The sequence below is a fragment of the Acipenser ruthenus genome, chromosome 25 (assembly GCF_902713425.1).
Source record: "Acipenser ruthenus chromosome 25, fAciRut3.2 maternal haplotype, whole genome shotgun sequence".
In the NCBI taxonomy this organism is placed as follows: Eukaryota; Metazoa; Chordata; class Actinopteri; order Acipenseriformes; family Acipenseridae; genus Acipenser; species Acipenser ruthenus.
Genome location: NC_081213.1, coordinates 20257677 through 20283851, shown reverse-complemented (window position 1 = coordinate 20283851; position 26175 = coordinate 20257677). Strand labels below are relative to the sequence as shown.

At 38.1% G+C, this 26175-nt stretch overlaps 1 protein-coding gene across 3 annotated transcripts in view; it reads left to right on the top strand.

The window, feature by feature from the left end:
• Positions 1-11115: 11115 nt before the first annotated feature.
• The window catches only part of LOC131701492 (sodium-coupled neutral amino acid transporter 3-like), a 36023-nt gene continuing 20963 nt past the window's right edge, over positions 11116-26175 (top strand). For 2 of the 3 annotated variants that reach the window (XM_058999579.1, XM_058999577.1), the window contains exons 1-2: positions 11116-11293; positions 25272-25470. In XM_058999579.1, the coding sequence (XP_058855562.1) occupies positions 25361-25470 (110 nt within the window). In that variant the 5' untranslated portion in view covers positions 11116-11293; positions 25272-25360. Of the gene's footprint in view, positions 11294-19628; positions 20022-25271; positions 25471-26175 lie in introns of those variants that run through there. The other variant, XM_058999578.1, reaches the window with a different exon arrangement.

Sequence of the window (26175 nt, the reverse complement as noted above, 5' to 3'; positions counted from 1 at the left end):
TGTCAGCCAGAGACACAAAGTAGCCAATCAAAGGCTCAGCAGCCACCTGCTGATTACACATCCAGAACACTGGTGTCTGCTGCACATGAGTGAGCTCGGGCCATGTGGCTGCCATGAGAAGTAAAGAGGTCTTGAAATAGGACACCTGTCTGTCTACTGTGCAGACTTTCCTCATAGCTGTTAAAAGGGAGTAGCTGATTATGGACAGTAAGTAAGGGCTGTAGAAGTCACCGTTCTAAACTATTTCATTCATTATCCATTGACTGGAGGACATCTGCAAATATAATTTCTCCACAGAACCAATATTAAGGCCAGGCTGTGTAAGCAAGTTTGGGAACAGTGTTGCAGTTAGAAAAGAGCTGAGAAAAAGCATTAGATCAGTGATGGGTGTTCAAGCAAATACACTTGCAACTATAGTTTGGGGCAATGCCTTGTGACTGGCAACCAAAATTGCTCAAAAAAGTGGCTTGTTTTCCGTTTCATTCTACCCCCACAGCACAAATACAATAAATATACACTACTCAAAACAAGTAGGAGCAAAGATTAAATATGGTAGAAACATGTTTTGCCAGGCAGACATTTTGCACTGGCTCCCTGCTCTTAAAAGCAGGGTACCCCCGGTTAGGCATCAGATTTGATCATTAGTCAAGTAGCTGCTCAGGTGAGTACGTTGGTGGGTGGTAGTGTTGTTGGTTTGAGAATCCTGGTGGTGGCAGAGAAAGATTTTTAAATGAAGTCCAGACTGCCACAGCTGTTCAAATACCCTTTTCACTAATTTGAAACATTAAATCATAAATTCTGAGGTTACACTATTGTCCAGTAAACAAACATTTCAACACACGTTTAATCTATTTTAAAATTATTTTTAAAATGTTTATATCAGTTTTAACATTGACTACTTGGTATAATTAAGCCCTCCTTCCAGCAAAGAAAGCAAGGGTGCAATGTAATTGCTAAGGAGGGCAGCTGCTTAAAAATATAATATTTGACTGTACCTTTATAGCCTTTTCAAAAAGAAGACATTTTATTAGGAATGACTCCATCTTCTTTTTTTAGTATTCTATTTCTAAACAACTAGAAGATTCTGAATATTAGCTACACAACTAAACTACTTAATTAAGATAGTAACTCAAACCACAGTTATGACAATGAAATTCATGGTGTAATCAGGCCATTCAGAATATTATTTAGCTTGTTTAAAGGAGAGGGAGAGATTGCTTAAATAATACAGCACTCCATATCCAAACCTGCAGTATTTGTTAGGATAGAGATATATGTTTTAGGTCAATGTTGTGTAATTGGAGTGACTCCCTGGCCTTCAGACAATCACATCAGGCCTCACCTAATTTACAAGCAGAAAATATTTCACTGACTGACAGTGAGTGTAGTAGAGTTACATACAGTGAGATACAATGAAGAAATCCTTTTTCCCCCCCAGAGTGTGGCCCTGTAGCTCAGACAGCCCACCCAATCTGGCTAAGTCTGCTAGGTGGAACAGCAGAAGAGTGGGAATCGGTGGATCACAGGGTCACGGCCAGGGTTAAAGGTGAAGGTTAGCTCAGACAAGCATAAATGAGTTCCTCAGATGTCCAGTGGGCAAAATCAGTTCAGTTTCAAATTCACTCTTGGTCTGAAACTTTTTGTCCAAGATTGTTCTTGAGTGCCTCCTCCCTTCTGTAGTCCTGTATCTCCAGGGCGCTTTCACGGGGGCTTTTACAGCCAAGAAACAAAAAATGAAAAGCCTGTACAAAGGTTTTCCAGAGGCCCTCTTCTCAAAGTTAGGATCCTTAGGGATATGTCAGCTGTCCTAAGCCTTCATAAGGGTGTCATACTAGGCGGCTGGTGAAGCCAATAGTCAGTAACCTTTTCTGTATATAGGGTCAATAAACTTTTTGACCAGCCTTCCAAAAAAGCATCCTTTCTACTAAACTTATTTACAGTTGGCAATGGGCAGTTTTTTGTTTTGTTTTGTTACTATAATTCTGCAGAAAAAGTATATATATATATATATATATATATATATATATATATATATATATATATATATATATATATATATATATCCTAGGAATTACATTCAAGTGTTGATAAAACTCTGACTTTTTTAATTCCAGTGCTTTTAGTTTGTAACAAGAGTTACTAAAATACAATAATTATATGGTTATGTTATGTCAGTTTGCAAATTGATTATGAAAAAGCATGCAAGTATGCACTAATTATGCAGTATTATGTAGCCTTTATGTTATGAATGCTACATTGTGTCTCAGACAAGTATTATCCTTTTTTTGTAAAATAATTATATCCAGTGATCTAAAAAGTTAAGTAATCCAATAGTCTAGAATGTCCAATAATTGTGTACCTCTGGCTAATCCCAACCTCCCCTTTTCATTTATTGTCGGTAATCACTCTGAGCTGAGGGGGTGTGGCACTGGACCCCTACCGTCCTTGCCTCTGATTGGACACTAAGCAATTATGACTGTTAGAAAGGTGCTTCTCATAACGGACACGTTTAAACATTAAGCAAGAACCTGTTACAGTGCACAGGCTTTTATTTTTAGGTTTATGGTTCTTTTCCAATTAACCCTGTATTGCACCACGTCATGCACCAATGAAAAACAGTTTATTTTAGTACTAAAACACATTTGCCAGATTGTGTTGTTCTTTGTTATGTACAAATTACTCCTCTTCTATCCAATAAAACTGTTGGAATTAGTCATGTGATCATCCTGACTGGTAACCAAGGAAGCAAACGCAACCTCTGCCACCTGTTGAAGTACATGGCATAACAGCAAAATGCTAAGTACATTTTTTTGTGTAAAACTTTATATAAACAAAATGTAAAAATATTTATTGTTTTTTTAAAGTGTTGTGCCAGAGTAGAATGCCTTTTAGATAATAAAAGACAATTTATATTTAAAAACATAGGAAAACTGTATGTCATTTATCTGAAACAAAAACCCACTGGCAATGTGAAAAAATGCGAAGTTATCAAAGGTGTCCAGCCATTTAAAGTGGTGATATCAAAAAAACAAGTCAAGTTTCAAGAAACCATTGGGGCAACCTTGGCCAGCACCAAGATAATAGGCACAACTGTAAAAGCGGTGGGGGTCAAGGTTGCCCCAATTGTTTCTCCTAACTTGGCTTGTGTTTTTGATGCAAGTTTGATCCGCTTTTATTGTGCCTGAAAAACACAAGCCAAGTTTGTAGAAACAATTGGGGCAACCTTGACCCCAGGTTCATGCACCCCCTTATATAACTTTCCGTCGTTTCCCGCCGCTGTATGGCTCATCAACCAATCACATCCATGCTCTGCAATCCCCGAAAACAGCAACACACATTCTCCCCACTCATTCTCTCACTCCCCTTCCCATGCTAAGTAACGGTATCCCCTTATAATACATGTAACATAAAAGACAAACAAACAAACTGAACAGACAACAAGTCCTGCAACAAAGCAATTGTCCTGGTCGTTACAATATATTTTTTAATTTGAATGTAAAAATATATTAAAGCATGAGTCACTACCATCATCATCACATGTGGCCAATGGCAAGCCTCTTTGGAGACTTTCAGCATGATTTTCAAAAGGGGCAAAATAAGAACTAGGTTGCAAAATGATTTCTAAAAGCTGATTTGTGTCACTAAGTATATGGCTTTCAAAGGGTTTAGCTGAAATGAGTCATGTATTTACTTGTTGACGCTTTAAAAATATAAATTAAGTGACGTGGTTACATTAATCAGACTCCCCTTTGGAAAGCTAAACCTCCCACAGGCAGATCCTGTAATTGCACATCCCTGTTTTACATCTATAGAGAAAATAGTCTAGAATTTGTATGTGTCATTGTTTCAAGTTATGGATAAGATATTGTGGCAGGGCAGGGCCCTGCTTGTAAATAGTAGGGTTTGTGTATTGGTGGTGGTGGTTGGCAGGGATGGGGTTAATTTCCTATCCCTGCCAAATACATGTGAGAATGTGGCTGGAGCCTTAACTGAATGATTAATGGTATTTAAGGAGGGAAAAATCTTTTGTTTGGAAAGAAGGGAGTTTACACTGTGAGTGTTTGTAACTGTAATGAAGGCCAATGCCCAGCCTACAACTGTGTAGTCTTTTTGTCTGAACCTTTATGTTGGCCCTTGTGCCAATTATTTTGTTTCTGTGTTTATATTAAGGGTGTTCATGACTTGTTTTTGTTAAACCTTATTTATTTTGCTCTGTGAGCAGTGTTTTTGTTGACTTAACCCCAGGCAGCGCTTAAAACCGCAAGTCCTGAACTCTGAGTCTCTTTCCTACCTCCTGAACGCCTTAGACACCCGGCTGCTCTGTCACAGACCTATTTTGTGAAAACAAATAAAAGGTAATAAAAAATAGAATCAAATTAAATGGAACTAATGAAATTGTATATGTTTTAATACGTTCATTTGTGTTTGAAATGGGACAAAGTAATGTGCAGAAAGAATAAAATAAATACATACATTTATGAATTATATAGTACATTTTCCATGTATTAAATGGTCAAATATGTAACATTGAGGTATAAAATGAATCCTTGGATACAATAAAGTTAGTCAGTTAATCATAATTCGTGCAATAGAGGGTGAAAGCACTTAAGTACTTTGTCCAAGTGGGAAGGCTCAGAAAGCTTAACTTTCTGATGCAGTGAAACGCAGCTCTCCCACAGTCATAACACCTGTTGGGGGTAGTGTAAATTCACAGATCCATAGGCTGCTTTATCCGCAGGTTAGGTCACTGCTTCATCTGGTACAGGACAATTCACACTTTAAATGGCATCTATACATAAAAATCAACCTGCTGGGAGACCCAAAATACATTTTACAATCTGATTATGGCTTTAAGGTTAGCAATGTGTATTTTGTGTTTCTTAGTTTGGAGTCATGCCACCAAGAAGTGGGCAATCATTGGTGCTTAGACTGTACTTGTAATAAATGCATTGACTCAGCTCATTTTATTTAGTATGGCCCATCAAGTCATCACTTTTAAGATACTTCCTTGTGATTTATCCAGTCTTGAATAAAAAGTCACCTGTCAACCAATCCTAAACAGATTTACAAACTTACTCAACACTGGTATATATTTACGCCAAGCATAGTTTTATTTTTACATAACTACAACAATAAGACAGACAGCAAAACACTTGCCCATCTTATTTATACAGAACAATTTAGAGTGATCATTTATCAGTATACAATTATCCTGATGGAATTATCTGGATATTTGAATGGAAATAACCATTTTTACTTTTCTTCCCATGATGTACCCAGCAAATATAAACAAGCCCCTGTTTATAATAACCATTTACATTATTTTACTCCATTACCAATTAATAAAAATAGTGAATAAACTTTGTGCCACTTTCTAAACATTATGATAAATACCACTTATGAAAGTTTTGCATTGAAGCCAATGCATACAAAACAATCTGGTTAAAACCACTTAAGATGTTCATCTTATTGTATGGAGCACACCTTCCAGAAAAGCACAGGTTTGTTGTCAGTTTATTTTCTCTCTCCACAATGAAGATACAGTTATTCCAGGCGGGTGGTCTGAAGAGGGGTATTAGAAGCCAGACAATTATGTTGGATTCATACAAAATAAATGTTTTAAGAGAAGACAAGTTTGTACTCAGTATTGGCGCCAGCCACACCCTTTACAAAATGGGATTTCTAATGTAACAAGATAATCCCTTTCTTTGTTTCCCAGCAAAGTCCATTAACATTAGAAAGTGCTTATTAAAACGCATTTCAGTTTGGGGTAATATAATCCAACCATTTCTCTTTTCACTCGGAGTGCAAGGACTTTTGCTAATTCAACGGCATCATTATCCAAGTGCAGTTAGTTTCTCCAGTAAGCTCAAGAATCCATCTTACAGAATAAGAAGGTCATTAGCAGCTGGTCGTGTCCTCCCACAAGGAGCCTATTAGTTATTGTTTAATCATTTCTTTACTTTATGTGTGGAACGTAATGCCTCCCTATGCAATACTAATCTAAAGCTTCATGTGCTGTCCTGCATATGCTATAAAACTGAGAGAAAGTACAGTGTGAATGGGGTGGCAGTGTGTCTGAGTGTGGAGGAGATGGCCAAAAGATACCATTGATAAAACATTATGGAATTATAAAAACAGCATCTTTAAATTTAATAAAACATATGTCATTTCACAAGCTATTCTAAAAAAAGTCTTCTACATTTTTCAGAATGAAAAAATGTTTTTACTTGTACCGGGACAATTTGAATGAGCATTCTGACTGGTAAAGAATTATGATGATACTGGTCTTAACCAGTAAGATGTTTTTTTTAAAAAAAAGATAGAAACATCTTAAGATCCCTCTTAAGTCAACATTTTTCAACTATTTAATAATATCTTTGCGTCTCATACATGGGTCAGACCATCCAAGCATTGACAAGGCTGAAACCTCTCAAAGTGGAATATTAGCAGTATACAGCTAGAAACAGTATGCAATAAATACATAAGCCTTTTCTACTTTAAACAGTGTAGCTTCCAAAAAGAGATGGCTCAGCAATCCCTCTCCGTCAGCAATGTGAGTCAACAATGGCTGTTATTCTATACCTCAGTGCCAATGCACTTTAAAACAGCGCCTATCTATCTGGCAACTTTCCAGGCCTTGAGGATCAAAGGATTCAGGGATGGCTTTCTGTGACCCTCAGCCCAATCAGTCAGAGGCCAGGATAAACAACACTGTTCAATTTTCTATCTCACTGAAGTAAGGGTTCCTGTCTAATGGGCAGAATTTTTTATTGTAAAGAGCTCCTAGGTTATGCTTAATAAAACTGTAACAACACTGTAATTACACATGTGGTTGTTTATTGACAATATAATTCACATGTAACCACTTGTGCAACTACAATCAAAGTTGGAAAAAATAATAAGTAGGTTGCAAATTGGTTTCAAAACCTGAAATAGGGTACTGAATCATTATGCAGGAGTGAGGCATACATTCAAAGTTTGTAGGTTTGAATCTCTGTCACGCAGAGTTGCTGATCTTAATTCAGTTTGGTTAGTGTAAAGGGGTGATTGGTTTGACAGTGATGCCATTCAAGTTCAGAGGGAAGAACAAGGGAAACAATAATTAAACAGGAACATACATAAAACCCAGCAACAAACATTGATTTCATTGAGTGATATATTTCATATTTGCCTTTCTACCTTCTGGACGTTATAACTTTCTGTCACACTAACAACAATTCATTTTGTATAGAACTTTTCCTTGTTTACATATCCCAAAGAGCTTTAGATTAGATAAGGTATGAATGCTGTTGCTTTAGGTTACACGTTCTGTATTTAAATGATGGTTTAGTTAGTCTTTGAACACAACTGTAGCTTCACATATCAATTTGCTTTGCTTAAAGTACAGTGGCCCCCCTGTCACAATATTGACTTGTGATGAAACTACAAGCTAGAACTTTCACCAAACTGTACATCCCAGCACTTGGCTACTAATTAATTACACTCTCAAAGAGTAAACAAAGCAGAGGCTTTTGAAAGCCTTTTGGAATCCCATTATGGTTGGCTTAATACCTATGTTTACACTGTAGAAAATATTTTAGTAATGATAATGAGTTTTGCTGGAGATGATAGGTAGTCCAATGTTCTTAGCATATCATCTCCCAATATCTGATCTGATCATAGGTGACTCCATGATGTGTTGTGACAGAGGCTCCCAGCTTCTAGATGCCATCTGTAATTACTCTATATCTTTAAGAACTCAATAATGCATTCTTAATAAGATGCTTATTATCAGTCAATGTTTTTCAGTGTGTTGGCCCACAGGATCTTCAGCTCTGAGGTGGTGGAGAGTGATTATCCCATGTTGCAGACTATACATGCGCAATGAGATTGAGGTTTGGGAATAAAAACTAACCAGAGCAATCAAATAACACTCACATCTTTAAGAACTTTTTTTTATGAGTCAGCCCCAGTGTAGTTGTGAAGAAAAAAAATTCGAATTATCCATGTATTAGTTTATTTTTTATTTATTTATTTATTTATTTATTTAGCAGGCGCCTTTATCCAAGGCGACTTACAGAGACTAGGGTGTGTGAACTATGCATCAGCTGCAGAGTCACTTACAACTACGTCTCACCCGAAAGTTGTGTGCAGCAGATCAAGTTTTCAAAACTCAGTACAAAAGTTTTAACTGTCAAAGAGATGTCAAATAATATTATTGAATGTATTACTATATATTCTACCATTGCATGTGTTATAGTTATAGACATACAAACTGCACTAATTGTGGCTGTGCTGATCCCTCCTTTACCAGGAACACGCTAGCACTAGTTTTCTAGGGTCCATGTGACATGTTCCCATTATAGCCCTGCCTGCTATGTCTATCTTTTAAAGGGCAACAAGCGTGTGGATTGTGATGCCGATTTCAAAGTAGTCTCTCAAACATCAAATGCTAGAACTTGCTGTCTTGTAGAAAGTGGTGGGTGTCTCAGGGCCTGTAAGGAGACTGATTGATCTTGTAATAATGCTGTGGGACTAAGAGGACTGCTGTAATGTTATTTATCAGTTTGTACGGCAATGAAGCGCCCCTTACACAGGGAGCCTACATGCTGGCCTTATAGTTCTGTCGATTTATTAACAACCTTATTTAGATTAAGAGGTCTGTAGCTTCGTAGGTTAGGGTGTTTTTTTCTTTTCTTTTTTGTTTACTGAAATATATCATTACAAATTTTCAATGATTACAAAAAAAACCCATATGATTTATGCCATGGCCAAGACACTCTAAAAACTAGAATACGTAAATATCAGTGCATGCACAACCCCACCATAAAAACGCCCCTGCTTGTATCTAGCCTTATATTTGTGCATGGTGTTAAATGTCTTAACATGCATAGTAGTGACTCAGTATTATCTCTTTTGTGGAACACACCCAATGCATACAAAGTGTACAGGACGCAGGTCACCGATTTTGCCCAGAGTACAATATGTTGACAAAAACAGGGTACAAGAAATACAGCATTATATTTATTCACGTGTTGTTTTCTACCTCTTTTAGATCCATCTCTGTCATTTTTTACATCCATGTTTACATCCAGGCAACTTTTTACACTTTCACGATTTTGAGTTTCTGATTAAACGCAAAGCAAATTGTTCTGATGTTTCACATACCAAGAGATATTTTAGAGCAGAACTGGGGACTCTCAAATGATATGCAAGTCCATGTCTTGGCCGCCACATGACATGAGATTTTCCCATCGATTGTGACAATGTTGTGTAGGGCCAGATAGTTCTTTTATTTAATACTCTGTGAGTTCATTGTGCAACATATTGGTCTAAAGAGGGTTATCCTTTTTAGGATTTCGAAACACTCATCGGAAACTCTTCCCTTCCCGAAAGGTCAAACAAATAGATTAATGTTTAGTTACTGCCGTTCTCTGCTACCAGTCCTGGCTCACATAAAGCAGCCCCCCAAATCAACAGTGCATAGGTATTGGGTCTGGATAATGTGCTATAAAAAGACTATGTCTGTTCACAGAACCATATTAAAATGTTGCACAGCTGACCTTTTCAGCTGCTATAAGAGGGTCTGGAACATTTAGTGCTGCTCTTTTACTGCTATCTACCCTAGGCCATTCAAGCAAGACAGTCCACTTAATATTCTCATGTCTCATGGGAAACCAAGTATAAAGATGCAGTGCTCCACAATCCTTTTCAATTTAATATTATTTGGGATTCCTTGGTACTTGTTTACTGCCTTCTTCCATAGGCTAGCACATGCTTCATGGGAAAGACTTTGATGACTGTCCAGTTTGATCACATCTATCCATCAGGCACATTTTTATTTTTGGTGGCTGTACATCAAAATGGCTAAAGATCTAATCTCCAACCTTATGAATTTGTACTGTAAAAGCTACTAAAACAAAGGAAACATTGCAGAAGACGAATTAGAAGAAGAGGGGTGTTGGTCCTTTTGATCCTAACTGGTTTACACCGCAGTATCATCTAGCAATTCCCAAGACACATTCAACGTGGTTAATTATCTGGAGCAAAATCATTTAATCACCTCGTTATCTGCTCGGACAAGCAGTCGTGTGGGGTGGGTGGACACAATGTTAGCCCTCCATGTTAGCTCACCCTCTGTGAAGTCAATGAGAAGCAATAGCACTGGATGGAAGGGTCTTATTGTTCTGCTGTGTTTGGCAGAACAGTCAGACGTTTGTACCACTGACAGCAGGCAGTTATCTTTGCTGATGTGAAGGAGCTGCAAACTGGTGGTTCTGATGTTCCTAGAGTATCCTTTGCCTTTGCATACTGTAGGATATAGTTCCGTGGTACTGCAATAGATATCGGGTTCTAAGGCTCTGAGTTCTGTTGGCTGCAGTCTGACTGCAAAGTCTTTGTCTTCATCATACCAGAAAGTCATGAGTATGGTTATTTGGCAACAGCTGGGACTTCTTTTAGTAATTAATAATAATAATAATAATAATAATAATAATAATAATAATAATAATAATAACTGACGGAAGAATGCAAATAACTAGATGGGGACAGTGCGGGACACTCCAGCCACAGACGTGGACCCGAATAAAGGACAGGGACAAAGCAGCGAAGTCCTCAGCGAAAGTACCACAAAATCTTAATTTCGGACAAAAAATGTTAATGCATTTTATCACAGCAGGATATGTAGTGTTCCAATAAACACTGTACAGAATAGTGAGGCCAGATTCATAGCAAACATGCCATTTTACGTAAAATACGGATATCACTTAGACAACAATTTGGGGATTAGACGAGGTTGTCAAAAACATGATAAAATGACCGGTGACGTGTCATCATAACCACTGGAATATAATCTAGAAGAAGCGAGCTCAATTATTTGTTTCTACAATTTTCAGTTGCATAATTGTGTGTGTGTGTGTGTATCAACGTACGTTTCACAGAGTTTGACATTAAAGAGTTAGTAAATGTAAATAGCAACCTTTTCCTTTAAAAACACTTGTGGTAATACCATATGCTTTGCTTGCCCATCGGCTTGGCAGCCTGGGTGGCACTCTCAAAGCGGGAATAGTGATTGGGCACCTGGTTAAAGGGGCGGATCACGACCCTCAGTTTTAGATTCTCGAAGCCCCCTTTAGAACACAGCATCTTCTCTTCAGGGACGACTAGCGGTTATTCGTTGCTGCTTGTGTTTGAAACTTTGTAGAGTTAAAAAAAAAAAAACACGAATCCCCAGGTTACAGAAATATAAACGCAAAATCAGCAATAAAGGATTACTTAGAATCCAGCGTGGCAACATTGTTCAACTAATCTGGTAAGAATGTTACTTTTGGCTGCTTGTGATGTGTGCTTTGTATCGTTAAAAAAAAACAAAAAACAAAAAACAAAAACTTGTAACTTTTTTCTAGATACAGTTTTGTTTTTATTTCTTTTTATGCATGAACCCATATTTACGTATTCTAGTTTTTAGAATTAAACGTGTGCTAACAGCTGCGGCTTTATATTTATGGCGGATGTGGAGATTCTGATGATATAAAAAGACTGATGTCATCCAGAAGTAATTTTCTGTATTTTATGTGTGTTCTATCTGCTGATGTGCTTGAAAGTGCAATAGAGTATTTTATCTTTTTAAACTTTTTTTTTTTTTTTTTTTTGTTACTGAATGTGTACTGTGCCAAACCTGCCTGATACAACCATTACTATACCAGTTAATTAATAAAATAGGTCATTCTAGGAAAGTGGACACTACAAGCACGCAAACAGCACACTGCCTAGTGTCATTTACAGGCATGGAATTTCCATTACAAAGCTCTGGCTATTGACCACTCTTCAGCTAAATATATAGCCTATATCCAGTTGTAAATATAACTGGTCCCTGTCAATGCAGAGTGGGACATATACTTGTCTTTATGAAGACATCGCCATGTGCTTTAATCCTTGGCCGGTCAGCCAGTGACATTTTTTTTTCTTTTGTTTTCTTTAGCCATTTCATTGCTATTACCAGTAATTTACACTTCCAATGGGAGTCTGGTTCTCACTTTGCATTTTTTTCACAGAAGCTTGTACCGAACGAAAGTCATTTTGTAGTGTTGGAATAGTGCCTTTGTTTTAGGGATCTGACGGCATGTCCTTGCTTGTTGAAGCTGTTGAATGTAATTTAGTGCAAATGGAAACAGTCAGACTGCTTTATGGGCAGTCACATGTTGAGGCTTTTTGAGGTGGACATTTTAATTTACTGCTGGGGAATTAAGAATAAATTAATACAGGCAAGAGCGTTCGTTTATATTTAGAAAAGATTATAGGGATTGCGTTGAAGTAACCACCAGCTTGTCACTAGGATTCTGTTACCATGTTTAATTCACTGTTCATGCAGTTTGATTTACTTTGTTGAATCACTACGGAATTAAAAAGCTACGGCGAGTCTAACATTACTTTTTTATGGTTCACTTTGGTTGTACATTTCTAATCTATTAGATTATGTGCAACTGCAAATCGGTTTATTATCTTTAAAACACACAGTATTAATAATTTGAGGATTTTCTGAATGTGCTATTGTTGTTTATGTAGCTGGTGTTAGTTTCGAATTTTTTTTCGGTTGATGCCCTCGTGTATTTTAATATAGAAAGTAAAGCATTTTAACCATTTTAATCGCCATTTTTGGATTTTTTTTTTTTAAATCATGAAATTCGATCCACGTGGAATTCTTTCAATGTCTCCGTTTACTAAGTACTGTATTTACATAGACACCGCCCATTGAAACTCGGTAACCAATCAAGCTGTCGTGTGGCGAGGCCAGGGGAGAGAGGGCCAGTCAGAGGGCTTCATTCGAATTTACCGTGTATAGAATAGTTGGAAATGCTCGTCCATGAAGAGGTAATTTTAGAAAAAAACCTGCCCACCACTAGGTGTCGCCGTTTTGTTACATGCAACATATTTGTTTGGTCTCTTTAACCACTGTGTGGTCCAGTGGTTAAAGAAAAGGGCTTGTAACCAGAAGGTTCCCGGTTCAAATCCCACCTCAGCCACTGACTCATTGTGTGACCCTAAGCAAGTCACTTGACCTCCTTGTGCTCTGTCTTTCGGGTGAGACGTAATTGTAAGTGACTCTGCAGCTGATGCATAGTTCACACACCCTAGTCTCTGTAAGTCGCCTTGGATAAAGGCATCTGCTAAATAAACTAATAATAATAATAATTTAAGTTAATGCAACAAGCAAAAAGCAATCGACTGGTGTTCATGATATTCACAACCACGTTTATGAATTGACAAATAGCAGAAGGTGAAACCAGAATCAGGAGGCTTGACGTGAATGCAAGAATCTGCCATCTGCAAGTGATAATGTACCTTGGATAGGTTGTACAATGATAAACAACAATTGCACATAGCACCACCTGCAGGCCTCATACTGTAATTGCACTGCTATCTTTATATATATTTTTGTATATGTCGAATGATACTGGATATAAAGGATGATTCTAAAATAACTTTGATGCTTTCAACTTTACACTGCTGAAGGCACTAGCCAGAACTTTTTCCTGGACTCAGTTTCTTCTAAATCTGAGTCAGTGTTTTTGGAGGGAACAAAAAAAAACCATTCCTAATCAGATTGAAGGATACTATCAAAAGTTGATGTGTTCCTCTGTAAAAAAAATAAAATAAATGAATAAGCTGTGTTTTGCTATTTATTAGTTATCTTGATGACAGAGCATGTCTTAAAGATGAATGGGTTACAGCGCCATATTCTCATTGTTTTAACAGCAGGGCCAAGTGGCCAAATTGACTTCATACACTGCACAGTATTTAGAAATATATGTTTCACATATGTATAAAACAAAACACTTTATAGAACTGCACATAAGGCAGAGGATAGAACATACGTATGCATATGCAGCATACTGTTTGTTTTTTTCAAATGGGCACATCTGTAGTTCCTGAACAGATCAATGTGACCTCCAGTGTAAGTGAAATCCCTCTCTCCCCAGGACTGATGCACCTGCCCAGCTAGAAAACAGCCAAGTTAATCCTCCTTCTAATTAAACAGTGGACCGAATAAGACAGCCAGCTGTTACTTTTCTGGTCTGCTGTGTTGGGGTGAGGGTCCCTGGAGGCCAGCCTCCTACATATCGATTGTGAACGCCCTTCCTAGTGTTAGAGACATAAAGATATATACACCCCCATTCAGGGTTAGCAATTTCTTTTGCAACATTTGTCATAAAATCAACGAAACACACAGCATACTTTGTACAAGTAATCTTTAAACACAGGTTTAACTAGAAGTGTGTTTATCTCACAATCTACAATTGTGCGTGTTTCATTTACCAACTGTTATGAAGGCAGAAACACATTTTCCAATCCATCCAGCAAGTCGATCACAAGTTTAAGAGTCACAAGCTTTCAACACATGTCCACATAGAAAAGTGTGTGTTATTTTCAATGCAGAAATAAATTCTTCAAAGGAGTACCAAAGCACTTGTCTAAATGTAATATAAAACATTTTCACTGTAGGAGTCACTTTCCCAGCAGTTATGTATGAAACAGGGAGCCAGTGCAAGTGAGGTTAAACTGGGGTGATGTGCTGGCACATCCCTCGTTGTACATGCAAGCACGAGATGAAGAATTCTGGAAAAGCTGCACCTTTGCTAGTGATTGTTCAGCCAGAGAGATCTGCAGTCACCAATCCTCTGAGTCTGTGAGGTGTGTGTATATAGGGAGAAACATTGGAAAATGAAGCCAAGGCACTTATTCCATGAAAATTGTACATTAGATTGAATAAGCCATCATCAATAGCAGACCAATCACTATAATCTTGGTTTTGCCATTAGGTTGATATATGACTTAGCATTGTAAAAGATGTACCATTTCCACAGAATGGCCCACCAATGGAAATACCCAGTACCATTATAAGGATGTGCTTAGAAAAGCAGAGAGTTTTGTTTTTTAAGACTGGCGTTTAGAGTGTCACCTGCATTGACATCATGCTGGGAGGATGGTAGATGGACCGTTTCATTTAATTGCATTGATTTGTATCCACTAGTAAGGAATCAATCTTTATCGATTAATATTTAAAATCAGAAAGCCCTTGTACATTGCAAAACAAGCAGGGCAGGAATGTTCCCAAGCAGAATGTTAAACCTGGTCTTAAAGGTCAGCCCCCTAAGACATAGCTGACTCATCCTACACGCTAAGGGAGAGGAATCATTTCAGGAAAAGGTTCTGGTGCCACTTACTGGCTGTGATTTGAGATTGCCCAGTTAATTAACAGCTGGATATAAACTACAGCAGGGGAAGTAAGACTAAGTCAAGTGGGCAGACATTTCCGCTAATGCCTTCCTTAGTGTCATTACACTGTGATTACACGAAGGAAGGTTTCACCTCCTGTCTAATTAGAGTGCATGAAATGGGTTTAACCTAATGTTATTCTAATAGAGGACAGGGTCAAATACATTTAATGTATCCCATAAGAGTAGGGGAAAAAACATATCCACCCCATCTGATCTATATTAAATGCATTTACAAGGATCATACATATATTGTGCATTCCCTTCTTAGTCTACAGTATCTCCAGAACAACAGATGAGTGGTTCTCAAGATGAGTTATCAAGTGCATCCACAACTGAGTTAATGGAGGACTTTGGTTTTTAAACACAAAGAACACTGACTGGAACATATACCTAGGGTTTCACAGACCCCCATTGGACTACCGAATATTACCTTAGGTGAGGAAATCCAAGATTAGTACCAATTGAGGTATGTGACACCAATTCATAGTGTATTCGGTGACTTTACTTTCATAATAATGGGATGCCTTTTTATCTCTGATAGGTGAACTGCATTTACTTGGTGCCCCAAATAAGGCTACATTAACTGATTCTAATATTCTAAGTGCTATACAGTATGTATAATACTGTAGGTTCCAGCTGGTCAAACATTGCTACATTTACCCTCCCACAAGACTATCCCAATGCATGGTACTGTAGTATATATAAATTACAAAGGCTATTGAACTACTGTAGAACAACAACAGTGCCCAGTACTGGTTCTGACTGAAGACTAATGGAACCTAGGGTAAGGTGAAAATGTAGGAAATCATGCCTTTATATAAAATGTTACATACCACTTTTACAGTAACTCCAGTTCTACCAGTGCTTATTTAACAGTAGGCTATAGGGCTGTTTTCCTTTGGATAGCTGTTTTATATACTGCTTGTCTGAAAAAACAAGGCTTACTTTTTCCAAGCTGTAATTTCTTGGAACTCTTCAAGGTAAAATAAGGTAGTCGTCTTCAGTTTTTCCGCTATCGATGCAAGTTTGCTGAAGTTAAAAAAAGGTCAGTCATTAAGCGGTTTTGTGATTGAGAACAGTGTTGCAAATTTCTACCTCCAACCAGAAAAAAGTTGATCCTCAAGGAGTGGTCTTGTATCACCTGTATGGATTTATGTCGTATATTAGATTGAAATGATGCCCTCTCTAGTATAAATCCTTTGAAAACCGAGACACCTTGCAGTGTCAGCCTATGGCTTTAGTCCTGTCCTGGCTCCCCATGGACCACGTGCTATGGCAGATGCTTTCGATAAATAGTTCAACTCCTGTAGATTTCTTGTCCTGTTAACAAAGGTAGATGTACTGTATGTATTGTAATGATCCTTTTAAGACCCGTTTAGTGCATATACCTTTAATGATTGTCACTTATTGAGCCCCGCCCCTTTACATTATTCAAGACTGGCTGGTGCAGTCTGAGGTTAAGGATGGGAGGAGAAGGGTAGAACGACACTGCAACAAGCCTTGTTAGGTTTATGCAGAACATGTGTGTTTGTGTAGTTTGTTGTATGAATGTTTGTACTGTGGATCACCGTCCAGTCTGCCACCCTCACTTTACAGTGTGTTGTCTCCATTACCTAGTTAAATCAAAATGATTGCCTAACTGTATGCCCTGGTGCGTGGCACCTTAAAATACTGTTGGAAGGGTTTCCCAACACTGTAAGCTAGGATGGTTTCCCCTTGTTGCTGAGGTGAATGGCTGTGACTTGGAAGAAAGGGAAGGAGGGGAGCAGGAAACAATCACTTGGCTTGTTGCTACCAGGCACATGATTGATGATACTCAGAAGCTAGCACTGCCTGGTATGAGTGGCACGAGTTGCCCTGCCTGCTGTGTGTCTGGCTTTCCATTGTTGAACGAGTGGATGTTTCCTCATCAGCATGTGGCTTCTTAATAAATGTTTTCCTTTATGTGGAAAATGCAAGTTGTATACCAGCCCTGCCAGTCAGTTTCCACTGAGGAAATGACTGGTTTTAAAAAGCTGCTGTGTGTTGCCATCACGAGTGATACTTGTGGGTTGGAAACTTTGCAAAAATTTAAAATATACCGTAAAGTGATTTTTGGATACTTCCCATTATTTTTTTTTAACAAATTCCTTTTTTTCCCCTTTTGTAATTGAACTGTATTTTACATTAGTTTTCTTGTCTTTGCACAATACTTATATATTTTTAAAAACATAGTAACATTTTGAAATGCATTTGGTAAAAATGCTAATGGTAGAATAATGAATGCGTCGTAACAAAGCCACAAGTTTAATAAGTCAGGGTCAATCACAAGTATTATCACGTATCAGAAAAAAATATAAAAAATAACAGAAAGGGCCTGTTGCTTTATTAGGAATCATGTGTTTCTGACAACACTCTGTTATAAAACTCTGTAGTTGCTATAGTTACAAGAAGCTTTTCGGATTTATATTTTACTGTTGTTGCTTAGGTTATTGGCAGGGGTTCACATAACTGGTACGCATGCGCACCAATAATAAAAAATAAATAAATAAATAAAAGCAGACTTCCATATTGTTTTTAAGACGCAAATGCATACTGTCAGTACATTGTTAACAGGAAAGCATTTTTCATATAGGCAGCGAGGGTGCTCACGCTTGCAAGGTTAAGCATATTATCTGGTTGTGACCCATTCCTGCCTAACCTCCCGATTTTCTATTGAGTTTCAAGGTCTCTGGGATCTGTCAGCGATCTCCGGGTACCTAAGATTATTATCAATGACCATAATTAAATAATAAAAGTCTGTCATTGGCGATGACAGGCGTTGTCGATGTTTGAAAGCCATTATATTTAAATGTGACTTTAAAAAAATACATTTACTTCAGCATTTTACTTACAATAATATTTTTCAACCCCTTCGTAGGACCGCCTTGTCGGATTGTTTACAAGAGCGTATGCTTTTCATATTCAGTTTTAATAGTTAGTTGAAAGTAAGCATTATATGTACATTTGTTACTTTACAGTAATTTGGTGTGTGTGGGAATCTGTTTATTGCAATCTCTGTATAGGGCCTGCTCACTGTATGATTGTATTCGTTTCAACTAATGTTGCTCAGACACGACGTTGTTGCTAATGCGATAATAATAATAATTAAAAATAGGGGTGGGCATTATTATCAATATCGATATCATCAAAATATCGTGATTGTTCTGTATCAGGTAATTAGAAACAGGGTCGTCTTTTTTAAAGGGATATGCACCTAAAAACAAACAACTCAAAAACCCATAATAAAACAGGAAAATCGGCTTAAATATATATATATATATATATATATATATATATATATATATATATATATATATATATATATATAGATAGATAGATAGATAGATAGATAGATAGATAGATAGATATAATAGTATAATAACGTATTATTATTATGCAATCAATATACAGATCTTAACATATAAATTAAGCAAAGGTGTTTTATGAACCTGCTTTACAAAGACGGGAAACGACCTCAATAGTTCAAAGCAGTGTCGGCACCCCTATTCAACTGTTCTGGACTTGTTTGATGCTGCCTGACCCGCAGTTATGCTGACGCCAAAGACGTGTCAAACATAAACAGAAGAGCCAATACAAGGCATCTATTGACCCTAAATTAAAGTACACGTGTATATGTGTACTGCTTCTTTGTACAGTGGCTCTCAAAAGTATTCACCCCTCTTGGACTTTTCCACATTTTATTGTGTTACAACATGGAATCAAAATGGATTTAATTAGGAGTTTTTGCCACTGATCAACACAAAAAAGTCTCAGTTACTTAACGCGCCCACTGTGATAGCCACTGAGTGTACAGTGTTCTGTCCTGTTTATTAATTTGTTTTATACATATATATGGATGTATATTATCTCAGCCATAACTCCGGTAAAATATAGTAGCCTACTGTATACTTGCAATCACTATATACCGCAGGCGCCATTCTAGTAAAGTATAAAGCAAATTCCCCGCTCTGATTGGTTTATCTGTCATGTCACTGATCTTGCAAGCAACTAATGCGCGATTTAAAAAGAATGGGCAAAAATTGATGTGCAAAGCTGGTAGAGACTTATCCAAATAGACTCATGGCTGTAATTGCTGCCAAAGGTGCCTCTACCAAATATTGACTCAAGGGGGTGAATACTTATGCAATCAATTATATTCGGTTTTGTATTTGTAATTAATTTAGAACATTAATTTAGAACATTAAGGCATGAACCAATCACGATTGGATTCGCTGGTTACTATAGCTACCGCTTCAACTAATTGTATGTCGACCTGGATAAGGGCGCCTGCTAAGAAATAAATAATAATAGAAATAAACTTAGAAATAAATTGTACTACAGTAGTCTAGCTGTAAACAAAAGCAATTGAGTAGGCATTTAATAAATAATTGTTTTTATTAAAATCAAACTTCTAAAGCTACTTGTGATGGATTCGGGTTGTTACCACGGCTGAAGCAGGCAGGCGAGAGCCGAAATGGAGGCACAGAGACGGTTTGAACACGCCGCACAGGCGCGCAGTATTTATTTACAAGAAACAAACCCCACTCGCTTACAATACCAACAACGGGCGTATTAAAAAGCAAAAATAAACACATTTACAAACAAATCAAATATAAATATATAGTAATACTAACATTCCTGGTTTTAGGAATTCAACACCAATGAACCCTCATCTCGGGACATTTCATCAACCAGAACATCACAAATACCAAAAAGCAAAGAATTAGTCTCCATTTTTTGGTGAGTACCAAACCATTTCTGCTAGTACTTGCGTGAGAACCTAATGATAAAAGTTATTTGAAACCCTATGACACTGTTTCTACAACACTTTTGTACAGGGGATGGTGACATTGAGAAAGTTCAGTTATATTCCTGGTCTGATACTAATCTGTGCTGGAACCTCACAGCTTCTGAGAAACTAGGGAGGGAAACACAGCTGTGCAACATAAGTGACAGCTGAGGGTGGGATGCACTATCTACTTACTGAGCTGTGCCTATGTCAAGAGAAAAATCGATTTGTTGTGTAAGAAAGGCAGACACAGTATTAAAGTGTAGTGAGCCACCAGGGAAAGGGAAAGAACAGAATGTCCATATGGCAGGTACAGCACCAGGATCATTTGATGATGTAGTGCCTGTCAAACAAGAGGAACTGGCACTGTCTGTCTGCATGTCTTCCCATGGCAAATTTGCTCTTCCCCGTGCTTTTCCCAGGCTCCCATGCAATGTGTCTAATACACTGTACACTGCTTGTAATAGAGGTCTATCATGGTTTTAATGTTACTGATAAATAACAATAGCCACTGGTCCACAGCAGCAGGAAACATTCAATAAATTCGCAAGCAGCCCGACGTTTCTTCAGAATGGTTCGATCTGCGGTTTGCTTTCATGGAAAAAATGCTAAACTACTGCCATTCCTCCCCTGCCTTTGCTATCAGCACGTGTCATTCAAACATAAAAGCCTCTAAATTGGGGAGCAAAGTTACTTGAATTTCCCAGAGCTCAGCACCAGCTGGTATCGGCATTGAAAGTGTGTGCCGGTAACCGGATATTATATACTGGTTTTATTTTGACCCCGGTGGTGCGCCGTTTGATTGAGCTGATTCAGAGAAGTCAATCCAGGTATTAAAAACGTATTGGAACCCATTTCAATACTTGGATGTGCTTAAACTAAACTTTCTTTTCATTTCGTATGTCTGGATTTTGTTTCAATGTAATGCTCTTTCACTGCAGTTAAACTAGGTATCAGGCTTAAAATGAACCGAGTTCCATTTCTCTGCTAATGGTCTCTCCTTTTGTAATTACTGTTGTAAAAACTGACTGTTATGTAAAATAAAATCAAAATTACTGATACAAAAACTAGTTCCTTTTAAAAGTTGTATTGTCCCACTTTTTTTCTTATTCTTATAGGGAAAGTAACCTTTTTCCCAAATACATGTGCATTACAGTACCTTAACCAGGCCATTGCAGTGCATTGTCGTTTGTCATGACTCATGAATTTGTTTGGTTCAGTAACACTCAATTGTGTCAAATGTCACTGTTCTCTCAAGGAAACTGCATGCTGCAGTGTGACTACATTGTAGCTGCATTCACAATCGCGGTACGGGGATGTATTCAGTTGATCTAAACAGAGTCAGTCGCCACCCACTACCAACTCTTACAGTGCAAGTGAACTTTTTTGTGCTTTTAGTGTTTTTTGTTTTGAATGATGGTGGTATTCATTTCTGCCACTGTTTAGATAAATTGAGTAGACCCCCACTGTATTTATTTATATTATGCATTTCTGTGGAAGTGATGCACTGTCCCTTGTAATGGTTAAACAGTGTAGTAAAGCATGGTAGTTTATATCTACATGAAAAGCCTTTTTGAAAGGAGGTGTAGCTGTTTTAAAGCTCTTTTACTGGGAGATTTATTTGCATCACTTTATATGTACAAAGATAACAAGCTTGTTAAATGAAGCTGACAGTAAAGCCTGGAGTCGCTCACACCATTCAGCAAGGAGTCTTATTATCATGATTCCATCCTTGTGTCAGTAGAATTGGTCTGAAACTCCAGAATCCTTTTTGAACTCCAGGTTGACTCGACTGCACAGTAATATGTGGTGCAATTGCTTTATGCTAACGGCCATACTTGTATTGCATGCCCTATTAAATACTCAGTGGTAAATGGGTTAGGATTTCATTTGTTAATCCAGGAAATCCGTTTCCTAAATTACATTTAATTATTCAAGTGGATCCAGACTTGCATTCTACGGTATATTGCATATTTAACCCTACGTATTAGATACAATGCACATGGATACATTCTGTTGAAATGAGCATGTTACATTTCAACTCCAAACCAGTAAATGGTGCTAGTTGTCTGGAGCTGGAATTGAAGACGCTGTCTGATCTTTTTGAAATAATAGTTAAACATTCAATATGCTATAGTGGTTCCCAATCCATCTCCACAGCTGTCTCAATCCACAATCTTGATGACCAAAAATACAACAATCAAGCTTGCCATAGAATCCGATGCAATAAAAAAAGCTTTGCGTATGTGCTGTGAAGCAATGACGCCTGCTGTGCAAAAGAGCTCGGCTAATCCTTCGACCCTAATGACAGAGCAGATCTCCGTTTACCTATGAAGCAGTCCAGATATTACTGTGCAGACTTAATGAAGTTTACAGGCTGGGAGCCTTGATCCCAACCCCCCAGTATAATGCAGGCAGATTACCCCAGGCGCTCAGATGAGAGAAGAGCCTGGCTGGAGTGATGAGGGTCTGAATGCACTGGACCTGTGTTCATTTTCATTTGAGGATCTTTAAGGTGCAGGGACATGACACTTGGGTGTTTAGCATCATCAGGGTGAGGTGGCTGAGACTGGAGAGTTTAGACATGCTTGCATTATCTTAGGATAAGGCATCAATAAGTACAAGTTCTGTAGCGTATCAGAAAGAATCTTGGTGAACTTCTTTGGAACAGCTTTTCCAGTCTGAACCGGAGCCGAGATGGAAGATGGAAACAACATTACTCATCCAACTCAACAGGGTATCTGTTTAAGAGTGGGTTATATTAATAGGTTGAAGTGTAAATAGATCCTGATCTTTAAATCAGACAAACTTTATTTTTGGCAGTCGAATTATAAATTGGCAGTATACTCAATCGTGTGTTTGCTGTGTACCTGTCCAGTGGTATACAGAGAACTTCAACTATATTGAAAAATTCCATTGGTATACTATAATAATACAATTATGAACCTCTGTCCTAAAGCATTAAAGTAAAGTGCATCGGTCTATCTGCTTTATAAATGTAGAGCTTGCTGTGCTTCTCTCTTCACTGCTGCCAGTCCTGTACTTTTCACAGCTACTAGACCCCCCACCCCCCTGTGCCTGCCAGCCCTTTCATTAGGTAGATAGAAGCTACTCCATCAGCCCCCAGCTCTGCCAAGCCCTCACGTTTCCCCTGGCCTACATTCCGCCACACAGTGCGCTTGTTGTTTCAAATGTGATTGGTGGAGCCCGGAGATGGTGCGGTGCCCCTGCATTGAAGGAAACAGTTACGTGTAGCGTGAGCTCTGGCCTTGGCAGCTGCTGAATTTCAGGTTGCTGTCCTTTCAATTAAGGAGCAGTGAATTACCTTTTCAGGCCTCGAGTGCCACTGCAGCACCAGCCAAAGCGGGGCCTTGGAGCATAATGACGTGGATATAATAGTGCCACTGTTTCCCTGGCAGTTCCCAGGAAACGACACAACGTGCACCATTGTGTGTGGTACTTTGCTGCCCATCCACGTTGCCGAGCTTCAGCCAGGCAAACTGAAGGCCCTAACTGTGCAGCAGTGTGATAACGTGGCTCAGGGAACCATTAACAGAGGGGAGCGAAGAAAACACGGCAGGGTTTATATACCAGTACTGATTCGCCTCTTAAATGGTTGATGTTTTAATAATATAAAAAAAGACACACATTTAAAAGCAGGGGAAAAAACAGAGTGATATGCCAAAGAAAAGGTTAAGACACAGAATGTTGAGAATACTGGTGTTCTGTTAATTCCTTCCTAATTAAAAAAACAAAACAAAGCAAAAAAAAAAAAAAAAATTCAAGCTATGGCCAGCACTGGTTTTAAGCTGGTCTAAGCTGGTTTTGCAGGTTTTCAGCTTGTCATGCCGGTAGCTTGTTGTGCTTGTTCAAGGAAAGAGCGAATAAAGGCCCCCTCTGTAAAAAAAATATGCTGACATCAAGGATTTTTCAGTTAAATGGACTTCTGCTGTAAATGTGTTTATTTTGAATACAAGAACAAATGCCCTCAGTAATCAGCTGGAAACCAGTAAATGTGATTTCCAATTCCCACCAAACCAGAATTCCCAGCAGTAATAAAATCCATGTATAGGGTGAAAAAACAGTTTTTACACTGGTGTTGGTGATTAAATTGACAGGTTAAATCAAGGTTTTCGTATGTTTCGCTTTTTAAAACAGTTGTCACAGCAAGCCCCCATGCTGTGACAACTCTCGCTACAGTACAGTATGTGCTCTCCATCGGTGTACAATATTTTGACCAATTGAATAGACCCTTTAAAATTCTGGTACTACCACAGTAAAATGGTTGATGACAAAAATCCCTCTGAAAATCAATGGCCAGTGTTACTGCAGCGCTGAAAATCGATAGCTGTAGATGTTCCAATACAAATAAAAAACAGATGTTGCAATACTAATTAAACATTACTGACCAATATGTTGTGTGGTTCTTAAATTGGCATTAAATAAACAAAAAACGACCAACATAAAAAAAAATGCATGTGCAATAAATTACATTTGTTTATACATGAAAATGACTCGCTTGTAGGAACATGGCTGTAGCTGAACAAAATGTACCTTAAACAATAATTGGTTATAAAAACATTTAAAAGAGGTTCTTATACCACAGGTGTTCTTCAGAAGTACTGTTGCTGTATACATGATATTTTCATTATGGGATCATATTGCACATTGCGCCTTCAATGAAAGTAGATTTAAGCGGGCTCTCGCATTTCTCAAATGATGTCAGCTTTCACCTTTGCAATAACGTGTACAGAAATAGGTGAAGATCGACATTGTGAAAGTAAAGCAGGATTGTTTTTTCACATACTGTATAATTTAGTATGCGTTTCTGTTAGGAATATAACTGTGCAGTTTATAGGTGTAGCTGAGCTTATGACACTGAACATTTACGTACTTTGGACTAATAAGGTCTATGTTATGATTTTATCGTAGACAGCCACCCTGCGTCCAGGTTTCTTTTGTAAAAGTGAATTTAATCTCCTTGCTGGATAAAAATGAGTAAATACATTTAATCTCATTTGCATTGTTCTCCTCAATAGGCTGGAACCTTTTAGTTATGTAAATGTTTACTTCCAAGGCGTGACTAAATTAATGTGACTGTCAGATCAAACCCACCACTCGCTGGGTGCCAGCCCGTGGCTTCTACCGGCTGTTTGCAAGCCCTGGCGGAGATGTCATTACCTGTTATATCCCTGTTACAGCTCCTGAGAGAAGAAGCAAAGACTTGGTCGGTAAGACAGGAATCTAAACAGGGGATCTGGGCTCTCGTCAGTTAGCAGCAAGGGAAGCCATGGATTCTGAGGAGGTGGCAGGCCAGTCGGAGATGGTGACCATCATCCCCAATGGCAAACACAATGAGGACCTGACCGTGCCGGTGAAAACACCTCCGGAGGATGACGGGTACGCTACTTTCGTTTCACAATGTGGAACCCCTAAAGCAAATCTTTTACAGCGACGCAGTGGCACTAATGATAATGCAGCTCTTCTATCTGTACTAACAGGGAGTCATTTGTAGGGGGTGGCAAGAGGAAATGTGTGCATGCTTCTTGTTTAGTCTGCTACTACACTACCTACTTTATTTATTCAATAAACACTTCATCTTAAGATATATTAGATGCTGAATGCATGCAGTAAATTATTCATTTGTGTTACTGTTTATTGAACAGTTAGTTTTAGGACTGCATTGGTACTAAATGGGAAGCATGGTTGTAGCAACGTAGAGCTTAATTACACAGTTTCTGAATGTAAGTTGTACTGTCTCTTTGCTGATATGTTGTGCGTCTGTAATGGTTTCACAATCCATAAGTGTCTATTTGTTTAGTTTACTGCTGTTAGCTTACAAATATATGCAAACGTGGAACTCCTGGTCATTTGTAGAATGGGACCACAATGGTAACATTTTCGGTTTTAAAAATAAATGTTTTTATTTTTAAAATTGATTACATTGCAACGCTTTTACACTGTGACATACCCTGGTACCAATGGCGTTGACCATTACACACTGGTAATCAATTGTAGTACCAGGGTGCTTCTGTGTAAGGGTTACTGTTGTATCCAGATGTATTTTGATGCTGTTGCTGGCAATGCTGTGCTCTGCTAAGTTTA